The sequence below is a fragment of the Centruroides vittatus genome, unplaced genomic scaffold, assembly GCF_030686945.1.
Source record: "Centruroides vittatus isolate TY-2023 unplaced genomic scaffold, ASM3068694v2 contig_1743, whole genome shotgun sequence".
In the NCBI taxonomy this organism is placed as follows: Eukaryota; Metazoa; Arthropoda; class Arachnida; order Scorpiones; family Buthidae; genus Centruroides; species Centruroides vittatus.
In genome coordinates, this window is record NW_027121062.1 from 117,094 (window position 1) to 140,742 (window position 23,649).

General features: G+C 30.9%; 2 protein-coding genes across 4 annotated transcripts; one reads left to right on the plus strand and one right to left on the minus strand.

Moving 5' to 3' along the window:
• The first annotated feature begins 458 nt into the window (after nucleotides 1-458).
• On the plus strand, nucleotides 459-4,880 carry LOC136969146 (patched domain-containing protein 3-like). Of its 3 annotated transcripts, XM_067263239.1 has the most exons (4): nucleotides 459-1,127; nucleotides 1,747-2,731; nucleotides 3,310-3,624; nucleotides 3,688-4,880. In XM_067263239.1, the coding sequence occupies exons 2-4, from the start codon at nucleotides 1,747-1,749 to the stop codon at nucleotides 4,878-4,880; spliced, it is 2,493 nt and encodes an 830-aa protein (XP_067119340.1). In that variant the 5' UTR covers nucleotides 459-1,127. The 3 variants fall into 3 exon arrangements, with proteins under 3 accessions (XP_067119340.1, XP_067119338.1, XP_067119339.1); XM_067263237.1 differs by having other exon boundaries at nucleotides 3,310-4,880; XM_067263238.1 differs by lacking the exon at nucleotides 459-1,127 and having other exon boundaries at nucleotides 1,676-2,731; nucleotides 3,310-4,880.
• Nucleotides 3,780-22,816, minus strand: Cul2 (cullin 2). The gene is made up of 20 exons (XM_067263240.1): nucleotides 22,654-22,816; nucleotides 15,827-15,961; nucleotides 15,640-15,742; nucleotides 15,378-15,572; nucleotides 15,068-15,150; nucleotides 13,141-13,237; nucleotides 8,813-8,923; nucleotides 8,559-8,721; nucleotides 8,192-8,316; nucleotides 8,007-8,114; nucleotides 7,836-7,898; nucleotides 7,635-7,763; nucleotides 7,459-7,545; nucleotides 7,248-7,394; nucleotides 7,095-7,172; nucleotides 6,957-7,023; nucleotides 6,679-6,875; nucleotides 6,497-6,601; nucleotides 6,302-6,421; nucleotides 3,780-6,231 (listed from the first exon to the last, which is right to left on the minus strand). Exons 2-20 carry the CDS (start codon nucleotides 15,943-15,945, stop codon nucleotides 6,100-6,102), a joined length of 2,229 nt encoding a protein of 742 aa, XP_067119341.1. The 5' UTR covers nucleotides 15,946-15,961; nucleotides 22,654-22,816; the 3' UTR covers nucleotides 3,780-6,099.
• Nucleotides 22,817-23,649: the final 833 nt, after the last annotated feature.

Sequence of the window (23,649 nt, forward strand, 5' to 3'; positions counted from 1 at the left end):
CCATCGGTAAATTATTTAATATATAAGTTTAGAAACTCGTAAATTTCGTTTTAAAAACATCTTTAAAACTCTTAATAATTCACCAATTTAAAATTGTTTAATATTTAAACACTAGAAAATACATAAGGTGCCTATCACTCTACTTCAATATTTCTCAATGATTCCTAATGAATTACTTCCTTATAATTTTTGAAAGCGCTTTTAAAATTAAAATTACATTATAATTTATTTAAAAAAATCTCTGTCAAGCTACTACATGTTCTTATATATATATTTATATATATAGTTAAAGAATAAGAAACAAGTATTATCCTCTATTTCACATGTTATCCTTATTAAAATCCTAGTCTTTACCCGTTGTTCTACATTTTTTTAGCTTCCGGCATTTGCTGTATAAAAATGGCCTAACATAACTGAAAGCGACATTCTTCTTAGTTTTTATTCCTGTATATTTTCAATGAAATATTGCAGAAATCAAAAGTATTATTCTGTAGAAAATGGTTAATTAACTACAAAAAATAATTTATATATGTTTTTCCTTAGGCAACAATTCTGATAAACTCTCTCTCTCTTGGTTTTTCTGTTTTTATCTGGAACATGATAAGCTGAATAAATGAGAATAACGAATAGATATTATTGTTAAAAACTTGTACTATTTTTCGATTAAATTCTTCCAATATCCACGTAAAAATATTGAAGTATTTAAGTGGGTTAATTAGTAAACAAACAGTCAGTTAATTAGATAATAAAAAGATTAAACAGTTCAATACAAACATTAAGGCAATATTCGAAAATGGCGCTATTTTTAAACTTCTTCAAACAGAACAGGTTTCTTTTTACTACTTTTCTTAGCTTATGATATTTAAGTGTACATGTACCTAGAGGTATATTTGCGATTAGAATAGATTTAACCAGCCGTCTGGATACCAGTTTTGTGTAGCTTCACTTCACAGAAGAATAGGAAACGAACTGACGATGTAGCCTATTTCCTATGTATTTGAGTAGGTCGTATTTAAATTTATAGAATGTTTAATATGATTTTTTTTCTAATATTACAGATGTTTCGATTGTTTTAAAAGTTGAAATGAACTATTTACTTGCCTATTTGAAGAAATAAAAGAATACAAGTAAGTAAATTATTTTTCTGTTTAATTAACCAATGGAGTAGTAAACAACTTCCGCATGAAGTAATTAGCATAGATTCACATCCTTAATTTATTCACAGAATCATCTCTTCCGATCAACAGGAAGAAAAAAAATTGATATTGCTTTAAATAGAATGAGTAATATCGTTTAATGTTGTTTAAATTGTCTATATTAATGTTTGCGCCGATAATTACAAGCCTTAATGATAAGAATCGATTAACTAGTTTTTACGGGTTCATAAAAAATCCCACGTATGTACATATCGATACTGTAGAATATTAAGATTTTATAACACAATATCAAATTAAAGCTGCTTTATTAATTACAGTTCATAAACTAGTAAAATCTATAGAATGGTATGGGATGAAGATCATAATAGTTTGACCTCTTGACATAATTTCCACTAAATCTAACTTCCTTATTGGATGCTTTCACCTGTTAGCAAGTTTTTACATACACGTAAAAGTAGAATGAAGTTTAGAAAAAAAATTATATTTAAGGAGGGTGTGAATATGCTTTACTAGCGCATGACGTAAAGCAGCATGCAATTTAAGGATAGAAAATTATAGTGGTATATTTTATTTTCTCTTTTCTGACTAGATGTTGCACATGGCTTCAGACTGGTTTGCGCTTCACGTTACTAAAGGATGTGGAAAATTGGGATGTGCAATTGGGAGGAACCCTTACTGCTTCCTCCTCCTTCCTATCATCACTACAGCCTTTCTAGCACCCGGATTAGTGATGCTAAATGACATTATATCCACGCTTTATCTCTACACTCCCACGAATGGTAGATTTATAACAGAAAGGAGTATCGTAGAAGAACTGTTTCCGATGAATTTGTCCACCAATTTCGATCCCGGGAGAGTCACACGAGAAATTCAATGCGGATACGTCATTCTGGTGGCCAAAGACGGTGGATCCATGCTGCGGGAGAAGACGTTTAAAGACGTGTTAAAGGTCGATCGAGTAGTAAAAAACGTCACAGTTCATCATCAAGGTTTGCCCATGTCTTATTCTCAGTTATGCGCACGAAGAAATCGCCGGTGCTACGTAAACAACGTACTGTCACTTTCTAAACGAATAAAACAAATAGAAGAGGGTAAATATAAATTTATATACCCCCTAACAATAAATCTAGCAACTTATCGCTTCACATACTACGCTGTGAATTTGGGTGGAGTAGAAACCGACAGTAAAGGAAATGTTTTATCTGCTAAATCTATTAGATTGCTATATTATCTTTCGGATAAAGAGAAAAAAGCTAACGAACTTTGGGAAGTGGCTTTCTTACGCAGGTTGGAACAAGAAATTTTCGAAGAAATCATCGTATATAGGTACACATCGCAGACAGTCGATACGGAATTACAGGAGATATCTCAACAAGGAAGATTATGGATGGGTCTGGCCTTAATTATAATGTCTATCTGTAGTTTCGTCTTTTGTTTCCTCTCAAAAAGACCTGGGTTAGGATTAAGCTGTATAGTTTCATCCTGCTTAACGATTGTATCTGCTTTCGGTTTGCTTGGATACTGTGGAGTAGATTTTATCGCTACTAATTTCATGTTATCTTTTATTGTGCTGGGTAAGTATAATTAAATCAAAAATTATAATTTTTCGTTCATATATACGCAATCCAGTTAGATAAATCAAAAATAGACGGCCTAATTATGTTCAATTGTTATAAAAGTACGCTCAAATCTGTATCTTCAAATTTTTCCTCCTTCAATTTTATGCCAGGATACTTCCGAGTATACACAATAAGACTTTTTACACGTTCGGATCTTGCTGCTTTTATACAGCAAACTCCCAACAAATTACGAATATTTACATAAGCCTATTTAGCAACTTTAAAAAAATTTTGGAAGTGTCTGAACTACACCGTTTTATTTCTAAATTATTATTTAATGTTATTTTATCACTCGAAAAAGTTTCATGGTCATTTATGTCACGGATAGCATAAAATGCTGTTTTTATACAATTTAGAAAGCTATTGTTTCATATTCTATTAATATAAAATGTTACGTTAGACACCCACTTGTGAAGTTATAGGATAATTTATAAATAACTCTGGATTAAGAAGTAGAAAAACTTCCTATAAATCTGCAAAAATAATCTTAATTTTCTTATGATTTAATTTGTTTAAACTTTTCTCTTTACCAGCTTTAACTATAGACGATTCGTATCAGCTAATTTTTAGAATAAGGGACCCACGCAAGACTATAGAAGAACACATGGGTGAAACGTACGCTACAACGCTCCCTTCCATTCTAATTTCGACAATTATTGATGTTTTATTTTATACGGTTTCCTTGTGTTTCGTCCATTTCCCTGCTTTGAAGATATTTTGTTTGTATAGCAGTATATGCATCGTATTTACTTTTACATATAGTGTAACTTTCAGTGGAGCCGTTCTTGTGTTATCCGATAGAGCAGAAGTTAAAGGATTTCATTATCTGACGTGCTGCAAAACAAAAGGTAAGTGGCATTCTAACCGGTTGACAAAATCCAAACACACGAGTAATTTTTCGATATTTACAGCAAACATACCGGAAGTGCAGTCGAGTTCTAAAGAATGTTCGACAAATAACAGTACAAAGACCGTAAAAAAGGATATGAATAACAGTACAAACTTTACGTCGACCCTCTTGATTATATTCCACAGTCAATTATTTAAACTGACAATTATAATTGTTACACTGGGTTACATAGCAATTTCTGCTTGGAGTATCTCGACCAACATCAAAATCGGTGCAGAATTGACAAATTTTGTGTCCTACGATTCTTACGGCGGTCAGTTTGTCAAACAGAATAATTTTTATTACAGTAGGTATCCGTACAGAGTACAGATGGTCATTAACGCAACACTGGATTATTCCAACTCGTCGGTGAGGTCGCAAGTAGAGAACATCATCCACCGAATGGAGAAATGTCGCTACATCGGTGACAACGTACTAACAGAATCGTGGTTGAAGTATTACATGACGTTCCTGAATGACAACAGGACCTCTTCCTTGATACAAGGTTTAAACATTAAAACTAAAAAGGATTTCAATATAGGTTTAAAAGACGTCTTTCTTCGCCTTCCAATTACAGAAATATTCCACGACGACGTCAAATTCAGCAAAGACGGAAGTGACATCGTAGCCGCTAGATTTGTTTTGCAAGCGGCCGACGTCACACTGAGCGAAGGCGAAAAAGAAATGACGAGAGAGCTGCGACAAATAGCCGACAATTCTCCGTACCCCGTTGTAATTTACAGCTACGGATTCCCTCACACGGAAAGGCTCTTAACACTGGCAAACACTTCTCTTAATCTTCTCGGCGTGTGTCTCACGGTGTACTTCCTGATGACGTTTATGCTATCCGGAAGAATGCTCTTTTCGCTGGCGTCGACCTCCTGCTTAATGTTCGTCATCAACGGAAGTGTTGCGTATTTATCGTTATGGAGCGTCAATCTAAACAGTGCCACCGTAATCAATCTCCTCTTCGTCATATGTCTGGTAATTCGCTACTCCGTATACATCACCTGCACTTACTGCACAATATCCGACGAAGAGCACTCGTCGTTCGTCAATCGACTAAGTAACACTACCGTGCCCATTCTAAAGAGTGCAATTCCCGTTATGCTGTCTGCGGCCATTGTGGGATTGGGTCCTTCCATGATCTTCACCTCATTTTTCAAAATGACATTCGTTCTGATCACCTCCTCGCTGTTTTTTTTCTGCTTCTAGTGATCCCCACCGTCTTCTCTTCGTTTCACATTTTAAGGAAGTCGTGGAGCATTCCAAACATCTCCAACACAGATTTAATTCTGGTGAAATTCAGCCAAAACAAACAGTAAAAATTAATAATATACACCTTAAATCATGAATCCGTAATCACATTTTTATATCAAACGGATACAACTACCCTGTAATTTAAACATAACAGACATTTTCATAAAAATTCATTTACTGTTCTTTCTTGCAACAACAAAAAGAAAAGCAAAATAAATGAGAAAAATAAATTAAAACAAATTAGCTACAAGTTTTTAAATGTGACACTAAGCTTAACATTCTCTTAGATGTTGCTGCAATTGTTGCATTAATGGATGTACTAAACAGAACTTCACTTAAATCTACAATGCAATCAAAAATTTCTGTTTTTTGCAGGCAGCGTGTGTGCTTCACCCTTTTATTTAAAAAAAATTGTTTGCTCAACCACCAATTTAATTCATGCGCTAAGAAAAGACATAAATTAAACTGCAGATAGTTTTTACAGAATATTACATGTTCAATTAACTGTTTTAATATATTATTAGTATATAAACAAAAAAAATATATATATATATATATATATATATATATATATATATATATTTATAATAATAACGTCTTTCAAATACAGCAGACAAAACTTTAAATTAATTTTCTTCTTCATATAATTTCTTTACTATATTACAATAATATAAAATTTTATTGACAGTTCTAACAGTATGTAACAAATTTTTTTTCTTTTTCCATTTTCTTTCAAATGAGTGTATTTGTAAGAAAAAAAAAAGGAAAGTGAATATTTTTAATTTTCACTCGAAATCTGAATTGCTTTCGGAAAATGTACAAGCGGAAGTTAAAGCAGAGCAATCTAGGAGCATTTAACAACGTTCCTTTCTTCGGGTAAGTGGCTATGATAGAACAATAGGTAATTTTGTCGTTTGTAAAGCGAGAATGTGTTTAAATCACAACCAATATGCACAGAATTTATATACATCAGTTTTGGAAATATCAAACAGTTTAAAATCAATTTGAGCATTTTTTTTCTTTTTTTTATAATCCTTCTCGATAAGTGTACTCGAACTGTAGATACGGAGCCAAAAGATTAAAACGGTTTTAATTTTTATGCGTTGAATTAAAACTCAGATGATGATGTAATGCAATTTCGAAAGCTACGGAATTTAACTATGTAACGAAATACTCAAGCGACGTAACTGTACTCGTCTGCAGAATTAGGTGTCCTTTCTAGGTACTGTTTGTCGATGAGGGCCTCGATGCATTTTTTGATCATCGGGACGCTCGGTACGAATCTGTTCTTCGCCTGGTTTATCACCTGAAAGAATCGCAGTGTCGTGTACTTACTCGCATCGACTGCCAAACAAAACAGTTATGAAACCACTTACTTCTTCGATGAGCGTGTTGTGACGAAGGATCTTCCTGGCTTTCATGATTCTCACTACGGCGGCTTGAAGATACAGTTTCCTGTCTTCGTCGACGGCACTGTGGGTTTGATCTACCTCTTGCTGAAATGAAATTTTGCATAATTTGATGAGGTCCGCTCCATTTTGTCTCGTCAGTACTATATATTACAAACTCACCTGCGCCGTCTCCTTTTGCATGACAGCGGTGATTCTGAATTTTGTCCTCTTATTAACGTAATTGGTATTTAGTGTTAAAATACTATTTTTATTTACTTGGCCATCCTAAAATTAAAATAATATATATATTATCTATTGTCGCCCACTAATAATTCGACAATATTTTACATAATAACACTTACGTTACTATCAAGTAGTAATTTGGCTTCCACCAGACTCTGCAGCTGTTTTGTTAACTGGTCGTCGCTCAGCTGTGTACTTTCTTGCAAGTCGTGAAAAGAAAGGCTGTCTGCGGTCTCATACAATAGCATTAATGCCATCTGATAAGTACCCATTGTTACAATATAAGGCTTTTTTAAATAACATAGTTTTAATTCGGCTGTAAGAAATTTTTCAATCCACATTACAATCTGTAATATAATCTGTTAGTTATAATTAAACAAATTGAAAATTTACATACCGTTGCATAGATGATGAAGCCAAGTTAACTTCCTTCCATTAAATTTTTTATTGTAAAATTCTTCAAACTATGAAAATAAATAGACTTTTAACAAAAAAGTATGGAATCTTCTTTTATATTAAGGTAAATTTCACTTACATTTTGTACACTCCTTTCTAGTTCTTGGGGTATGGCAAAAGGCGACACTGCACTCTGACCCAGCGGCCAAGCTCCAGCCTAAAATAAAAAGCACATATATTTTTCTTTCCTTTTATCATTTTTTTTAACTTTAATCGCTTATCTTATACAAACCTGCAGAATATATATTGAGAAACTAATGCCTAGATCTATTTTTTCCGATTTTAAGTAAACATTAAACTTGTTATTCAGATCCGAACTGACGCTCATATCCGTAAACATGCGATGGAGTTTGCTGGTGAATTCGTAACCGCAAGCTTGCTGTAAAGTCAAAAGCATTTACAAAATTACATCCGAATAATATGAATCTAATTAGATAACATACCTTCAGCCGATTGATCATGGCTTCTTCGGAATCCATAGATGTGGACTGACCGTGGATCAACCGCTTAGCTAACATTTTGGCATAAAACTGTAATTTCACAAAAATACTATTATTATTATTATAATTAATCTATTACTTTGCATACAAAAGCAAAAATAACATAGCAAAAAGTCAACCTTTTGAAAAATATCTTTGTCGTCTATATACTTGAAAATTGTGATCGAATTGGATAATTTATCTTCTAATTCTGATTCGGATATTCCTTTCGAACTCTTTTTTAGCAACGAATCGCAATATTTCGCTAACTAAACCAAAAAGATAAATCGTTAATAAACAAATAAAATGTTAACATATTTGTGGCTAAAATCTATCGTTACCAGTTCGGGAGACCTGCAAGGCTGTCTGGTGTTACCTCTATTATTAATAACAGCTGCACAAGCCTGAAAATTTTATTTAGTACATCTCTAAACAAAATATCTTTTAATTTTACATATTGTAGTAAGAACAAAATTGAAATTTTGTTTCGTTTGCACAAAATATTTACTTACCTTATCTAAAGCACCGACAAACTGTTGATCGCTATGAAATACTTCTCTAATTATATTATGATACTTTTTATGAACCTCTAACATTGACTCTACAAACAGCTGAGGAATCTAATTTCGAAACAACAAATTATTTATAATATTAAAGTTACGTAATTGAAAATAAGGCTTGACAAAATAGGACCTACATTATCGCCGCGTAAGTTGCTGACCGCGTCGACACCAATTTTTGTAATGTGTTGTTGTACTTCTTGTATTAGAGCGCCGAGACCATTAGGAATTGGTTTTAGTAGCATGTACATATTCTGCAAATCTATGGAAATTTATAATGTAAAGAAATGTACACAACTTGTATACGGAGCAATCCAACAGTCGGTTAACCAAGATTTTTAGCATTATTTAAAAAAGTTACATGTTCTTATTTGTGATTCACTGGAAGTGACCAAATAGTTTAGAATAACTTTGACCATTCTTAATATATATCATGGTTACCTGACTTTTGGGCCAGATTTATACAATTTATAAAAATTATATAATGGTTTATAGCAGACAAACCTTTCTTTAACTCTTTTTCTACCATAGCTCTACATTCACTATGTAAAAACTGCAAATGATCTGCCACCATACACTGCTCACACTCTTTCGTGACTCTAGGATACGAACTAGGATGAAGATATTTCCTACTTCTTAAATTTTCGGCATCTAATCTTTGGAGAACCTAAGTTCCAAAACATAAATAGTAAAATATAAAATGTACAAGCATAGCAAAATTAATTATTTATTAAATTGAGTAAAATAATTAAAATTACCTTCTCCATGTATTGGGAACAATCAGATTCTTGTAATAATCTACTGGCCTCCTGACGATAATAATCTCCCGTTGCTCTTAAAAATGGAGTTTCAAATATGTCTTGATATAACTAGAATTATGGAAAAAGAAAAATTCTGAATTTTAATGTTATTTTAATTATTGATAAAATATTTTATTATAATTAACAAGTAGCAAACCTCAAAGCAATTAATTTACACTGATCAATAGAAATAGTTATGTACCCAGACAGATTCATCTGATTAGTGAAAAACTTGGCACACACTTATGTCTCAGATAGTGTGTAAGTGATTACAGCTACAATCCAATTGCACACCAGGTAATGCCACTAGAGAGCCTTAAAATTGCTACCCCCCAGTATCCTGTGGAAAAGATCACAGATATTCACTACATTCAGAATTTTCACTGTACCGGATGTTTGGAAGTCTGCAAATGCCAGTCATCCTGTGCCATTAGCATACAACTAGCAGAGGTAAATTTGCATGTGTAGCAACTGCTAACCACCCACCATTAAAACCCCAACTTCATTGGCTTAGATTGCAGAGGTGTCACGACACAAACACTGGTTAGTAATGCAATCCCACCCTTACTGTTGAGTGTCACACTGATCTACTATTGGCAATAATAGTCTGGAAATCCATCTTGGGTCAGTCACACCTAGTAGTGGTACAAAGGACATTGACAGCACAGTGATATATTAAGAAAATCCATGCCCTCATCCATTGTCTTTCATGGCATGGATGCAAACAGCCATTATCCAGCAAAATAATACTTGCACAGAGCTAGGATATACCAGAAATGTCTTCATTGTATTAGTCTGTCTAGTCTCAGCCTACCTACCAGTATGAGAGATCTGGAATGGCAGTTGCAACATTTATGGGTACAACTGTTGCAGAATAACTATGTTGCCTATATGCCTCCACACCCAACCAAATCACTGAAGGTATCCAGAAACAAGGAGGTTCTACAATGCACTAAAGGTTGTTTTAAATTGTACCATTACCCAACAGAAAAAGTATTGTAATCAATCACTTATTGCCATCTTCCTTACATTAGCACTTTCAGTTTCATTCAATTCTATTATCACTTTCTTGGTGCATAACTATTTTGTCAATGAGTATATATTTTCTCCTTCTCTCCTCAAGTAAACTTTTTATTAGATTTGAAGGAATTATATCTGATCACCCTTTCAAAATTCAAAAATTTAAATAATGTTTTCCATTTTATAAATGCTGAATATTTCTTTATTGTAACCATAGCAACCATATGAATTGAATTTTTTCCATTCTTAAATAACTATACTCTATTTTGAATACACTTTCCTCACAATGAGGTATTTGGTGCTTAAAATCACAAACCCTTCTTTTGTATACAATGGTAACTCGTACTTCAAACGAATCTTAGCTTCAAATGCTTCAAAATTTGAATGTTAAATTTGACAAAAATTCACTTTGGAGTTTGAATGATGCTTCAAAACTCAAACTGAACATGCAACAAAAAATTGTGCTTGAAGCCTAAACATCATCTGTTGCCAATTTCTCTCTCGCTCTCACTCTTACATTACACTCGTGTTTTGGTTCCTTGTTTGTTTTATCTTTGTGTGTTTGATTACATACCGTATTTACTCAAATATAAGACGACCTCGCATATAGGACGAGGTGTGACTTTAAAGATCAAAATAAAGAAAATTAGATTTATACAATTCTAATTTTATTTTGTTTAATAACAAAATATAAAATGCACGTAAATGCACACATTATCCCACAAAAATTACTGGCATTTTAAACTTCAAGGAAAAAAATCTTGTAAAATCAACAATTTGTTCATGTAAAGCTGGACAATCCGGAACCTTTTTTGCCAATTCTTAACAGTCAATTACACTTATGAGTTCCTCCGAATTCTAATTTCCAAATAATCTTCTGTTTTCATGTGGGAATGAATTAAAACTTATATCGGGATCCCATGTAATTCTGGAATTCAATTCAAAAGTTTTGCTTTTCCTATTGCTATTCATCTTTACTCCTGACATTACACAAGAATGATTCAAACGACCCAGATGAAATACTTTTGTTTTTAAACACTAGAAGGAAAGAATCCAGTAAAAATTGCAAACACACAGTTTACAAAAATTATACAAAAACAAAAAGAATCCTTCGCTTGCATGTATAGGATGTCCTAGGTTTTTTGAAGCAGTGAAAAATGGATAAAAACCTCATCTTATATGCGAGTAAATACGGTATATTGTATATTATTCGTCAATTTTTAACAATTTCTTCCTGAAACTTTTCTTCATCAACAGCTTTTGGGTGTCCCATACATTTTGTATCCTTTGTTCAAGATTTCCCAAACAGAACTTTTCAAACCAAATTTGACATTATGAAATTTAGAATCACCTTCCCCATACATATTGTAAATTTTTTTTACTGTTTATGTGACATTATATCCTTTCCAAAAATCATAAAACATAAGCTTTTTAATCATATCCAATATGAGTTTGGCCAGGTCCACAACAAGGCTGTTGATGAAAGATCGAGTCAGACATATATTGGACAGACTGCTTGTAAAAAAATTCCTGGGGTTACTCAACCAGATTCAATTCCAGATCTGTAGAGTGGTAAGTCAATGCCTTAATTGCCTTTCATCTGGCTTATATTTACCACCTGATTAGCTTTATCCGGTGTTCAATTCATTAGAAAAAGTTGGTTTTTCCATTCCTGTTTTGCTTCATCTCATTCTCTTGGGCAGGTTTCTACACTCAGTCTGTTTATAAGGGCATAATATAAGAAAATGATTAAGCTTTATGTGTTATAAACACAATCAGTTGATTCATGAAGATTTTTCCTGTCATAAAGGTAACATTATTTTGTGCATATGAAAAAAAAACATTTAGCAACTACCAACAATGGTGCAAAGATGTTTCAAACTTCAGTTGAAGGTGTGTTAAAAGAAATTCCACCACCAATAGTAATTTTCAAGCAAATAAAACAAGCAATCTAAATCAAGTCACTTCCTTATTTCCTTATTAAATTATTCATTTATTAAAAACTAGTAACCCGGGACGACCCCCAGTGGGAGTTCCAGCAGCATTACAAAATCCTATATACACTCAAACCTGTTTTTGTGCGGTCTTTTTTTGTGTGGTCTTTTTTTGTGCGATTTTTTATTTGTGTGATTTGTTTTGTGTGATTTTTTGTGTGTGGTATATGAATTTCAATCAAACTGGTATACTGCACAAAAATAATTGCACAAAACACATTGCACATATAAAAAATTGCACAAAAAAGACCGCACAAAAACAGGTTTGAGTGTAAAAATATTACCTTCCGGGAGTCCACTATGTAAATTTCAAAACTATTCAAAACTATCCGTTTTTTCGTTACTCGCTCCCTAGTGCACATTACAGGCATTCCGTGACAATAATAAATTCCTACTACAAATATACTGATTTATTTATATTGTTATATTGACCAAATAATAATTTATTGGCCAAATGAATAATAATAATTTATATTGTTAATTTAAATCTTTGAAATATGACACACGATAGGGGCACCTCTAGTGCCCGTTTTTGGCATACCATTACACGGACACGCATTCAATGGGTTATATAGATAGATATTTGAGGATATACTGAGAAAATTTTAAAAATGAGCTTAGGTAGGCAAAGTTTAGAAATTTTTATCTAATTTCTTTAGAAATAAAAAAAAAATCCTGATTTTAAATGCATTTTAATATAAAAAAGTGAAAATTTTCTGTTTCATTCTCATTAACAGCATTTTTCTAATAGCCTAGGTGCAATACACAAACAGCAAAAAACATTAAGATTTTACCAAAATATAATGTATAATAGCAGCCATGGAAATTGCATCAAATTTGGTATACCATTATATTTTAAGTATAATTATTTTCAATATCAATTGTAAATTTGATATTGAAGTATGAAGCACAAGACACCACTGTATAGTACTTCATAGAGACATTGAGCCTTAATAACAGCTTTGCAGTGGCTCCAGCATACAGTAAGTGAATTTCTTCAAATATTTTATACTAAACTCTTCTAATACATTCCCACAGTTGCTCTTTATTTTCAGGAATCAACTCTTCATTTTCTTGCCTTTATTTGCCAGCAGTTCTCAACAGGGTAATTGTTATCTGGCCAGCTTAGGCAAAAATTTGGCAAATTCTGGCATTTATTTGTAAATTTCTAATTCTTATTTGTATTTTTATATCTTTATTTTAAATCAAATTACTTATCATAATAATATATTAGTAATACAATAATAAAAATAAAAAGTTAATTTAAAAAACCTGTAGTGGATCTTTTTTCTTAAACTCTTCGACATTCACAAAAGAATGAATGACTCCATGGATCACACTCTGGGTGGGACTATCTCCAAGTCGATCACTAAAAATTTGAAGCAGATATTTAATAAGTTAATAAAACTTAAGTTCAAATATAATAAACCTGTCTAAAACAAAACCAAAATGAAACAGAAGCCTGTCTAAACATAAAAAATTCTTGGTCAATCAATATTCTATGTTAAATTTTACTAAAGTTGGAAACTTGTCCTTGGCAAAAACAGAAGAGGTTTTTGAATATAAAGAATGTAATTTAACTTGAATAAAGCAGAAAATGAGGGTTCCATCAAGTATAACAATCATCACAGAACATGACAAACTACATTCAAAGAAAGGTTTCAAATCTTGTCAGAGAAAGGTCATGTAACAAGGAGAAATGCAGTTACAAGGTTTTCATTAACCTTTGTTAAAATTAACCAGTGGTAGAATATCCTTAAAAATCTACAGCTTTCAAGAATTAATTATGTACCTCTAAAAGCCTGTTACTAGTGTGTAATTAACATCAAAATGAAAAAATTAAATTTCAGAAATGTTTTCGAACCTTCCGAGGTTCTTCTTCAGGCGGCAACGAATTTCATTAGAATGTCTTTAAATATGATTATTATTCGAAATTCAAATACGTGATACTTGATGAAGTTTTACTAGGCATGCGCATCATATATGTAGTATTGAAGAGAATTTATAGCTCTTTGTTTACAAGTGCTTGCCATGCCACAGACAGATTTAATTCCTCTTTGTGGTTGATGTAGGCATTGCTAAGTTTGTAGATATATAAGGCTTCCAACCACTTTAGATGTTCAATGTATCATGTGCTGAGGATGATTCTTTCCTGGTTAAAGTTTGGCTCTATCTCAAGATCACTGGCGTAAATAGCCAGAGCTGCGGTGGTCCTGGCATGTTGTATGTCCGCAATGTGCTCTTTTATTCTAATGCACAAGGAGTGCTTCATAGAGCCAATTTAAATGAGCTCTCTATCGCATCTATGATTTTTTATTGGGATGTTATAGACTCCTGGGAGTCTATCCTGGTTAAGAACATCCTTTCCATTGTGAAGGATGTCAAAAATGGTTGGACAAGCTTTAAAGGATTAAATGAATTTCTGAAAACAGAGTTTTCAAGAGCAAGCAATAAACATAATTAATGAAAACAATGAGAAGCAGGTAACATAATTCTGCCAATTTGCATTGTATGGAGCTGTAACTAACTAACTAGTGCCAAGAATTCAAAACAAGTTGAGTAACATGTTGATAATTACAATGACTAAAGGAACAATTACATAGAGTATAAAAATTCCTCAATAAGTGAGATCACAGATAAACTTGCTCTCTTATTACTGTAATGCAATCAGAATTTCCAATAGTAGTGCCACATACTAGTTGTGGTACTTCAATTGGCTTGTTTGCTATCATGTAAGCTCATGCAGATTGCATTTGAGAGCTACTCAGATACCTAACGCAAGTTCTCAGAAACAATACAAACTTCCCCCAATCAAATACTTCTCTAGTCTTGTAATCAAATACTCCCATCTGTAGTTGAAATCACTCTAAATTAATTTAAAAAGTTTAAAGCTAAAAAATGAGAATAAAAAATACTTAATCTTGTTCACACAGGAGAAAATAATTCAGTCCCATGTGTTTCCAGTTTACACAGGTTTTACTTTACTTATTATTAACTTATTCAACTTTAATTACATTATTAAGAGTTAGTAACTGAAATTTTTTTAATATTCACTCATTATTATTAAAAACTGCACAATAAATTTAATAGCAACCATCATAAAAAGAAATATTTACCTCAAATTAAAACAATTTAAATATAAAGATACTATTTAATAAAATAAATAATATTAGTTAATGAAATTTAGTTACATTTTTACCTTTTAATTGCTTCAAGTAGTAAATGAACTAAATTTTCTCTAAGTGGTTCGATCATATTTGTCTTCCAAATGTTTAGCCCTAACTATTATACAAAAATCAAAATAAGGATTTATGTAAAGACATTACAGACCAGACTTTTAGGGTAAGTTGCCCAGTGAAGCGATATTAATACAGCCAAATACACAAGCAAACAATAGCCCATTTTGTTTGAAACAGACTATATCATTAGCCTGCTTAACCGGCTGTATTAAAGCCGCTTCACTAGACAATGTGTCCTTAAGATGCTTTAATTTCAAACTGATTTCTTACTTCGCCTATCTCTAGCATCTGATGACCCGCTTCAACACATCCAAACTGAATATCCGCCTCGCTATATTTATGCTTTTTTATGTGTTGAGTATTTAAATATAAATAAAGTTGATTGAGGTAGTTTATTCCTTGGCTATACTGGAGCCAATGTTCATGGTAGGCACTCAGTAACTTCTCTTCACTACTGAGCACAGACTAAATAAATAAGACATTATTAAATATAATCATAAAAATGTTAATTATAAAAATAACAAAAGCGTACATTGTGTAAAGACTTCACGTGCTGATCAAGAAAATACTTCGTCTCGTAATACAATTGATCTCCTAAAGGCTCGGGAACGGCAACACACAAATCGTAAACATCGGTATCAAATATTAAGGAATCTTAAGTATAAGGCATGCATATTTAATCTTAGGTAAATAAAAATTAAACTCATCAAAAAGGATATCTAAAACGATCATTCCACACTTGTCTTTTCACTTTACCGAGTGTCACGACACCTTCGACTGTCTCCTTCAACTGAGCCCACGTAGTATCAAAATTAACTCTCTTAGGCCTCAAAGACATAATGGCATTGAAGAATCTAAATAAAATAAATACAAACTAGTATTAATTAAATTATGAAAACAAGTTAATTTACATATAATTAAAATAAAATAAAAAAAGGTTCTCTCTCCAAATCAACCAGTAAAACACAAATTTGTGAAAACACATTCAGTAAATTGCATATTGTTAATAATTTTTTATTTACTCTAAATTTATCTTATTATTATTATTATTATTATTTTCATCCATAGCTATGTCTTCTCTCTAATATTTAAATTACTAAATTCAATATCATATAATATGAATGAATGAATTATTATTCTGATCATCATAATTACAATATTAAATACAAACAGAAAAAACTCATTTAAAACCGCTTTTTTAAACAGTAAATAAAATAAATTGCTTCAGAATACAATTAAGGAAACCTTAAATCTCTGCTTACACAATAATAATAAAAATATTTGTCAACTTTACTCAATATTATAAGCGTTGACACAACATTTCATTTACGAATAGCAGCAGAAATTTATTTTTAAAATATATAATAAAAAAAAAAAATACATTTTTAAACTAAAAAATTATTACAAAGTTCTAAATTTGTAAATTTGTTTGATTTAAAATTAAATTTTGTTGATAAATTAGGATTTTGTTTGACGAATTCAAACAATGGAATCACTTGGATAAACAAGTTTCATAACAGTTTCGATACTGTCTGAGTCTGAAGAGCAGCATATCTATTTTTAATTTCAAAAAACAAAAATGCTCTTAAAATAAATTTTTATGCTATTTTGCTTTCCTTTATTATAATTTTTAATATTAAATATTAAATTCAATTATAACAAAATTTATTCATTGATAATTTTTTATTAAGAAAAGTTATGAATGAATATCAACTTTGATAGAATTCCAAATATGTATTTATTTTTTTTTTAAGAGAAATTTTAATTATTTATGATGATTCTCTACCAATACTTACAAAAGTTATTTTATAGATTTTCATGAAATACTTCAAAACAAACAGAAAATAAATAACTAAATAATTTAGAATTAGAACAAATACAAAATTACAATATAGAAATCTTCTGTGAGGTTAATAACTTTATTTACATCCATTTCACAATATTTTAAGCTAGAAAATGATATACACTTCAAAATCCAATACACTATTATTATTAATATGCAGTTATTGAGAAGTTAATCACTATACACTACAAAAGAAAATAGAGCTGTTACTGTTGAACGTATTGATCGAGCATCAGATAGAAGCTTGAGAGAGATTTTATCAAATGCACCCTAATAAAAAAAATGAATCCAGTTGATAATATGTTGGAAAACTTGAAGATGTTCTGGAGAAAATATAGTGGTCATCCTCATAGTCAAAGATAATGAAGATAGAATTTTATGACCAACTGGGTTTGTTTGCTCTTTTATGAGTAAACCAAATAATTCTCTCTAATACTAACAATTCTACCATCTGTCACAATGTATATTTATTTATCTTTCAAAATCTACAAACTAATTGTTATTAATAACAATATTATGTAATGTTTCCTGAGAATTGGGATATTTTAGGTATGTATAAATCCAAGCATTCATTAAAAAGTAAAATTACACATCAAATTTGTAAAATCATCAACTGAGTTTTAAGTTAGTTTTAATACAGATAATTTAAAAATGGAGTGCCCGAGGATGAACCATTAAGTGGCTCAAAAACGTTAGCATTCTTCTAAAATCCGTTACAAATGCAGTAAATACTCCAGTAAGTTATCACGGCACCTGGTATATTATCACCTTAAAAATCACTTGACAATTTACATTAAAATCTCCCATTTGTGACCACTCAAGGAAAGTCAAAGATGATCACTTGTGGGAAGTGAATACAAAACGGAGAGTATCATTTGTAACCTTTAAATATATTTCAACACACAATATTACAGAATTTGCAACAATTTAAAGAAAAGTAAAATATCTGTTCAAAATTTTAGGCAATTAATCTAAAGACTAAGTTTCAATAGTAGTTTGTTAATGATAAAGTTACTGTTTTGTGGAAAATTTTTTAGTGTTATTAATAGCTTGATTTAGCAAATCAAATCAATCAATTTAAAAACAAAGACCCTCAAAGTTTATGAAGGCATTCTGCAAGTGTCTTTGAAAGTTTTCGAATAAGGTCAAAAATTACTTATTAAAGAATCTGTGCTGGAATTTATGGCTCCTGGATCTCTAGGAGACCCCAAAATTAGAAAAAAATAAAACCATTTTATAGTTGAAATAATATACCATAATTTATAAATAATTCTGTAGCTAAAATTAGAAATTTATGATGATGTTAAATAATATTGAGGTGCTTCTGTTCCTACGATCCCGAAAGGTCTTAATCTGTCACTGTCTAGAAACAGAACATAAAAAGCAGTTTCATAAGGCAAACAAATTATTTTTGAAATAACTATATGCCTAGATTTGTTTAGATAATCATATATCAGAGGATGATTTGTATGGAAGGAACTTAAACATGGTCACATATTGGAGGTGGGCACATATCATTGGTGGTCACAAAATAGATCAATTATCCATTTAAATCAATGGAAAAACTTTGGGGAACTTTTCTGTCTGTCATAAATGAGAAGTGGGTACACAAAGGAAGGTTTTACTGCACATCTTTTTCTCTTAAAACTAAATTCTTCTCATTTTTTGGACAATTCTGCATTTTCTAAATAAACTGGCCACTATTAAATTATCTACATAAGCAAGTTAAAATCTTTTATGCATTGTAAGCTACATTTTAATTTAAAATTTTACATAAATTATTCAATAATCAATTAAACAAATTTTTGTGGTTTAAATTAAACACCATAATTATAAACAATTTATTTTAAGATCAAATCATATTTAAATATAAAATATGAACAGCTAGGTTAACTTATACCAAAATATTACCAATTGATCCGATTACAAATAAATAATTTGCTGAAAATAAATAATCATTGCTTGTAAATTATATATATCAAACCAATATCTTCACAAATAAACTAAACTATAAATAAATCAGAACACAGTAAATTAATCATTGATTTTTTTTAATTTAAAACAATTCTGTAAAAAAAAAAAAGTCATCTCAGTCTCATCAAAATAATTTGGATTATATATTTGATAGTGAAGAATAATAACCAATGGCTTCAACCTTAACAAATGTAAAACAGAAATTATGGCAAATAACTGAACAAAACACTTGACTACTATAAAATTTTTTCTACTATAGGTAATATAATATAGAAACTTGTATCGTGAATAAAGTAGCTAAGATGGGATGCCACCCTAACAGTAGCAATTGGTATAAGCCTCTTAACTTATGTAACTTAACAGCATTTATGACTACCATCCACCAGATTGATACAAGTCAGCATCAACTCAACAGCACATAACTGTTATAGACATGAAAGTGCTAAATCATACATATAACAGTATTGATGTGTCCATAATATTTCAAGATTGTTTCTAATTATATATTCTTACAAAACAAAAAGCATTAGTGGTAATTATTATTGTGCATTAAATGCTATCTATGCAACTGTGTCATCACATTACTTGTGTTCAACTGTGAATCATCATTGTAATTACTTGTTCTCAGTTTGTTAATACGTATGCATATTGTCTGCTGCTACCTCATTGGTAGTTAGTTATTGTATTCATTCTTCTGGCCAGAATGGCATTTCTTGTTGTATATATTGTATACTGTCTTATCTTTAAATTCTGCATTGCATATCAGGACTGTATATTCACTCTACTCTAAATTCATCCTCAGCTATTTTCTACACCCAAACGCCTGCTAAAAGTCATAAAATTAAAGAATAAACAAACAAATCTGAGGGTGATCACCCTCAGATTATGTGTAGAGTTTGAAAAAAGAACAAAATTCAAACATTGTTTTTCAAACTCTATATGTAACTCCAAGATGATGGTTCAAAGCTATCAAGTATTTGTTCATTAATTTGACAATTTTTAGCTGGAATTTTGGTTTTTTCTGCATTGTTATCCAGTTCTTTTGTGTGGTTTTGTGGAATATAAAGCTGATTGAACTTAAGTTATTTTTAAAAAATAGATTTATTTATTGATCTGTAAACTGATATGTTAATAAATAGTAATATAAAGGTTAGGATGAGTAATATTAGGAGGAGGAAATCCTCCTAATATTACTCATCCTAACCTTCACTCCCTTTTCCCACACTCCCCATATCTTACCTTACCCTCACCTTCTTTCTAGGCTAAGACTGTCCTCTCAGACAGCCAGCCTCTTTCCTTTACATAATAAATAAATATCTATGCAGAGTTTGAAACTTTTATAAGTTTTTTATGCCTTACAATATTATATTACAGATAAAATTTTATCTCAGATCAGAATATTTGTCAGAAAATGGTCCACCCCAACATCATGATGACAAGAATGCACTGACTTAGAAAGTAAGCAATGTACTTTTCTGTAAATTATCCTGTTGGATGTTATCATCAAACAAAAGATTAAGCCTATAGTTTTTAATAACTTTTAAACATTGCATACTACTTATGAAATATTGTGTATACAGTAGAGCGTCATTTATCCGAATTGATTGGGGACTGGGGTTGTTCGGATAACTGATTTTTTCGGATAACCAATTATGTTCGAAAAAATATATTAACCTATCCAATGTTGAAATTTTTCTCCGTTGCATGTCGCTTCATGTTGAATTTCTCTCTGTTGCGTGTCATTTCGTGTTGAATTTTTGTCGATTTTAAGCCTAACAAAAACTTTTATAATAATAATTGATGCTAATGTATCGTTAAAAATTATTTCTTTATTTTGTACAAACAAAATAAATATATTGAAAAATATAAGAACAAAAAAATTATACTTTAGAAGTTAATCTAGTATCAAAAACATTCGATTCAGCACGACACAGTCAGACTGGAAAGCTTTTGGTTAACGGGCTTTCGGATAAACAATGCTCTACTGTACTTATAAGATTTAAATATAATTAACTTGCAAGTTAAATATTGTACCTTTAAAGACTACAATATAATATGTTAGTTTTAATTTAGTAATAAAATATTGAAATATCTTTTGAGGACGTTCTATTGGCCTTAACCTGTCCTTCAAAAATATTTCATCCCTCTTATAGTAAGATAACAGATATATTGCTACCATCAATTATCTTTATAAAAAACAGATATAGTTGATAAGCCGTGATTCACATACAGAAGCAAACGGTAACTTAATGTAAACATGAGTTTACATTATTGATTCATACAATTTTAAGAAATTAACAATCCATTAATAATTAATTTACTGTAACAGCTTTACACACAAAACAAATATTTCATACAAAACATCACATAAAAAGATTACTTGATCATCATTTAGTTTTCACTTCAAGTAAGAAGCAAACATTTAATTAAATACTTTAAAAACTACTTATTTCAATAGGTTAGATACACAATTAACGGATTTAAAATTATTTCTTCTATCAAATACAGTGGATGCCTGATCACCATATTAATAATATTAGGGTGACCAGAAACCACTCTATTAATAAAGTTGTTGCCTGAATTATGGGGACTATACCTGTTTTAATATTTGGTTGCAGAAAATAATCTTTGAATGAAACAATTTTATTAACATATCAGTTTACAGATCAATAAATAAATCTATTTTTTAAAAATAACTTAAGTTCAATCAGCTTTATATCCCACAAAACCACACAAAAGAACTGGATAACAATGCAGAAAAAACCAAAATTCTAGCTAAAAATTGTCAAATTAATGAACAAATACTTTTGATAGCTTTGAACCATCATCTTGGAGTTACATATAGAGTTTGAAAAACAATGTTTGAATTTTGTTCTTTTTTCAAACTCTACACATAATCTGAGGGTGATCACCCTCAGATTTGTTTGTTTATTCATTAATTTTATGACTTTTAGCAGGCGTTTTGGTTTTATTCATGTTTCTGTCTTTTTATATATTCCAAAATCTCTCTCCAGCTGGACTGTAAATGATACATTCGGCCTATTATTAAATTATACACATAATTAATGAATTTTGATGTAAACATTCAACTAGCTGCATAGAACGATAATTATATTTAGTTTCAATTCGACATCAATCAAGTTTTATGCAACGATAAAGCCAAATAATGATAAAAGCCAACCAAATTCCTTTCCATTTTCAAAAAAAGTATGTCCAAACCAATTTTTTAATACATAAATCCTGATTTTTAGCAAAAATTCCTGAATAACTCTGCATGTATTAAATCATTTACATGTGTATATATAAATAAATTTAAATTATAAATCATATTTATATCATATTAAAGGCATTATCTTATGTAAATATCTATAAAAGTCGATTAATTAATACCAAAATATGTTGTAATTAAGTTATTCTTTTGTTAAAATTTCAAATCTTTTTTTTAAAACATCATTCTATTTTCGAATTTCAATCAGTTCATCTACTCCAATCGACCTAAACTGTAAATACGAACAAAATTACTTCAGTAAACAAGATAGGTCAATTCTCATCATTTAAGTAATTTTAACCAATGAAATAATCTTTAACAATCTGATGTGAACTTCAGGTTACTTCCAATACAAAAAAAAACTATAGGCTTATGAGTTGGGTTTGGTTATATGCGATATTTGCCGTTTAAGCGTTACGATTTTGCATGAATCGATTAAGAAGATTTAATATTAGACTTACTTAAACTTTAATCATGAAAAATTTATGAAATTTATAAGGAAGCACGTTTAATACCACTTCTTTAAAGTGCGTCAGATACACTTCTGCTCATATTCCAATTTCACACAATGCGACACCTGCCGTCGTTAATATTTTTATCAGAAATTTAGAATTTTTAAATAATTTTCTGTAATAAATATTAATATAAACGTGATTATAATTAAGCAAATTTCGATGGTAATTAAATTTTTTTAATTATTTGTAAGATTCCACGAATCTTACTGAAGGTGTCCGCGGTTTCTCAGCTTATATATCGGACAGCCAAGCCTTCGGGGGTAAGCTTGACGCACCCTTTACAAGCCGTGGTGAGACACGACACGACAACTTCTTCTCTTCTAGAAAGATACATAATTTTTCCAATATTTTGGGGTCTTATCCGTGACTGACGTTCCTCTCTGGGATTGAGGTAGATGTAGACTTTTTTCCGCCTCGTCCGGAACTGGCTCTTCCACGCCCGACTTGTTGGGAGGAAACTCTTCGTTTGTCGGTTCGGCTGTAGTATCCTTATCGAATTTGGTCTTTATGCCGCTTAAGTTGAAATTCCAATCGGATTTTTAACATTTCTTTTTCGTAAACAGCATCTGCAAATTTCTCTTCCAGTTCTTAGACTCTCGACATAAAATCCGTTTTTAAATTCTGCACTAAAAGATTTTTTTAGATAATTCTAATTTTAATAAATGCATTTCTTGAATCCAACTTTTTCTATCGAAAGAGTGGCTTGATAGTAATCGATTTGTTTCACTACCTATAGAAACTGTTAAATCAGTAGGAACTGTACCGCATTCCGATTCGACGACATCCAGGTCACCAGATGAATTTTTTTCTCGGTTTTCAGTTTCCACCATTGTTTACAATCAACATGTGACACTTCCAACTTTTCAAAATTGTTCATTTCAGTCACGTGACTAACATAAAACGTTGCCATCTTTTCGGTTTATAGAAGATTTTTATTTTTTT

Bases quoted from the DNA above. Each gene is read 5' to 3' on its own strand.
- Cul2 (XM_067263240.1), bottom strand. From the start codon at position 15,945: ATGTCTTTGAGGCCTAAGAGAGTTAATTTTGATACTACGTGGGCTCAG. The intron at 7,546-7,634 runs GTTGACTTTTTG...GTGAAATTACAG, and splicing joins ACAAAGATATTTTTCAAAAG to TTTTATGCCAAAATGTTAGC. The intron at 6,602-6,678 runs GTAAGTGTTATT...TTTTAATTTTAG, and splicing joins AATTACTACTTGATAGTAAC to GATGGCCAAGTAAATAAAAA.
- LOC136969146 (XM_067263237.1), top strand. From the start codon at position 1,747: ATGTTGCACATGGCTTCAGACTGGTTTGCGCTTCACGTTACTAAAGGA. The intron at 2,732-3,309 runs GTAAGTATAATT...TCTCTTTACCAG, and splicing joins GTTATCTTTTATTGTGCTGG to CTTTAACTATAGACGATTCG.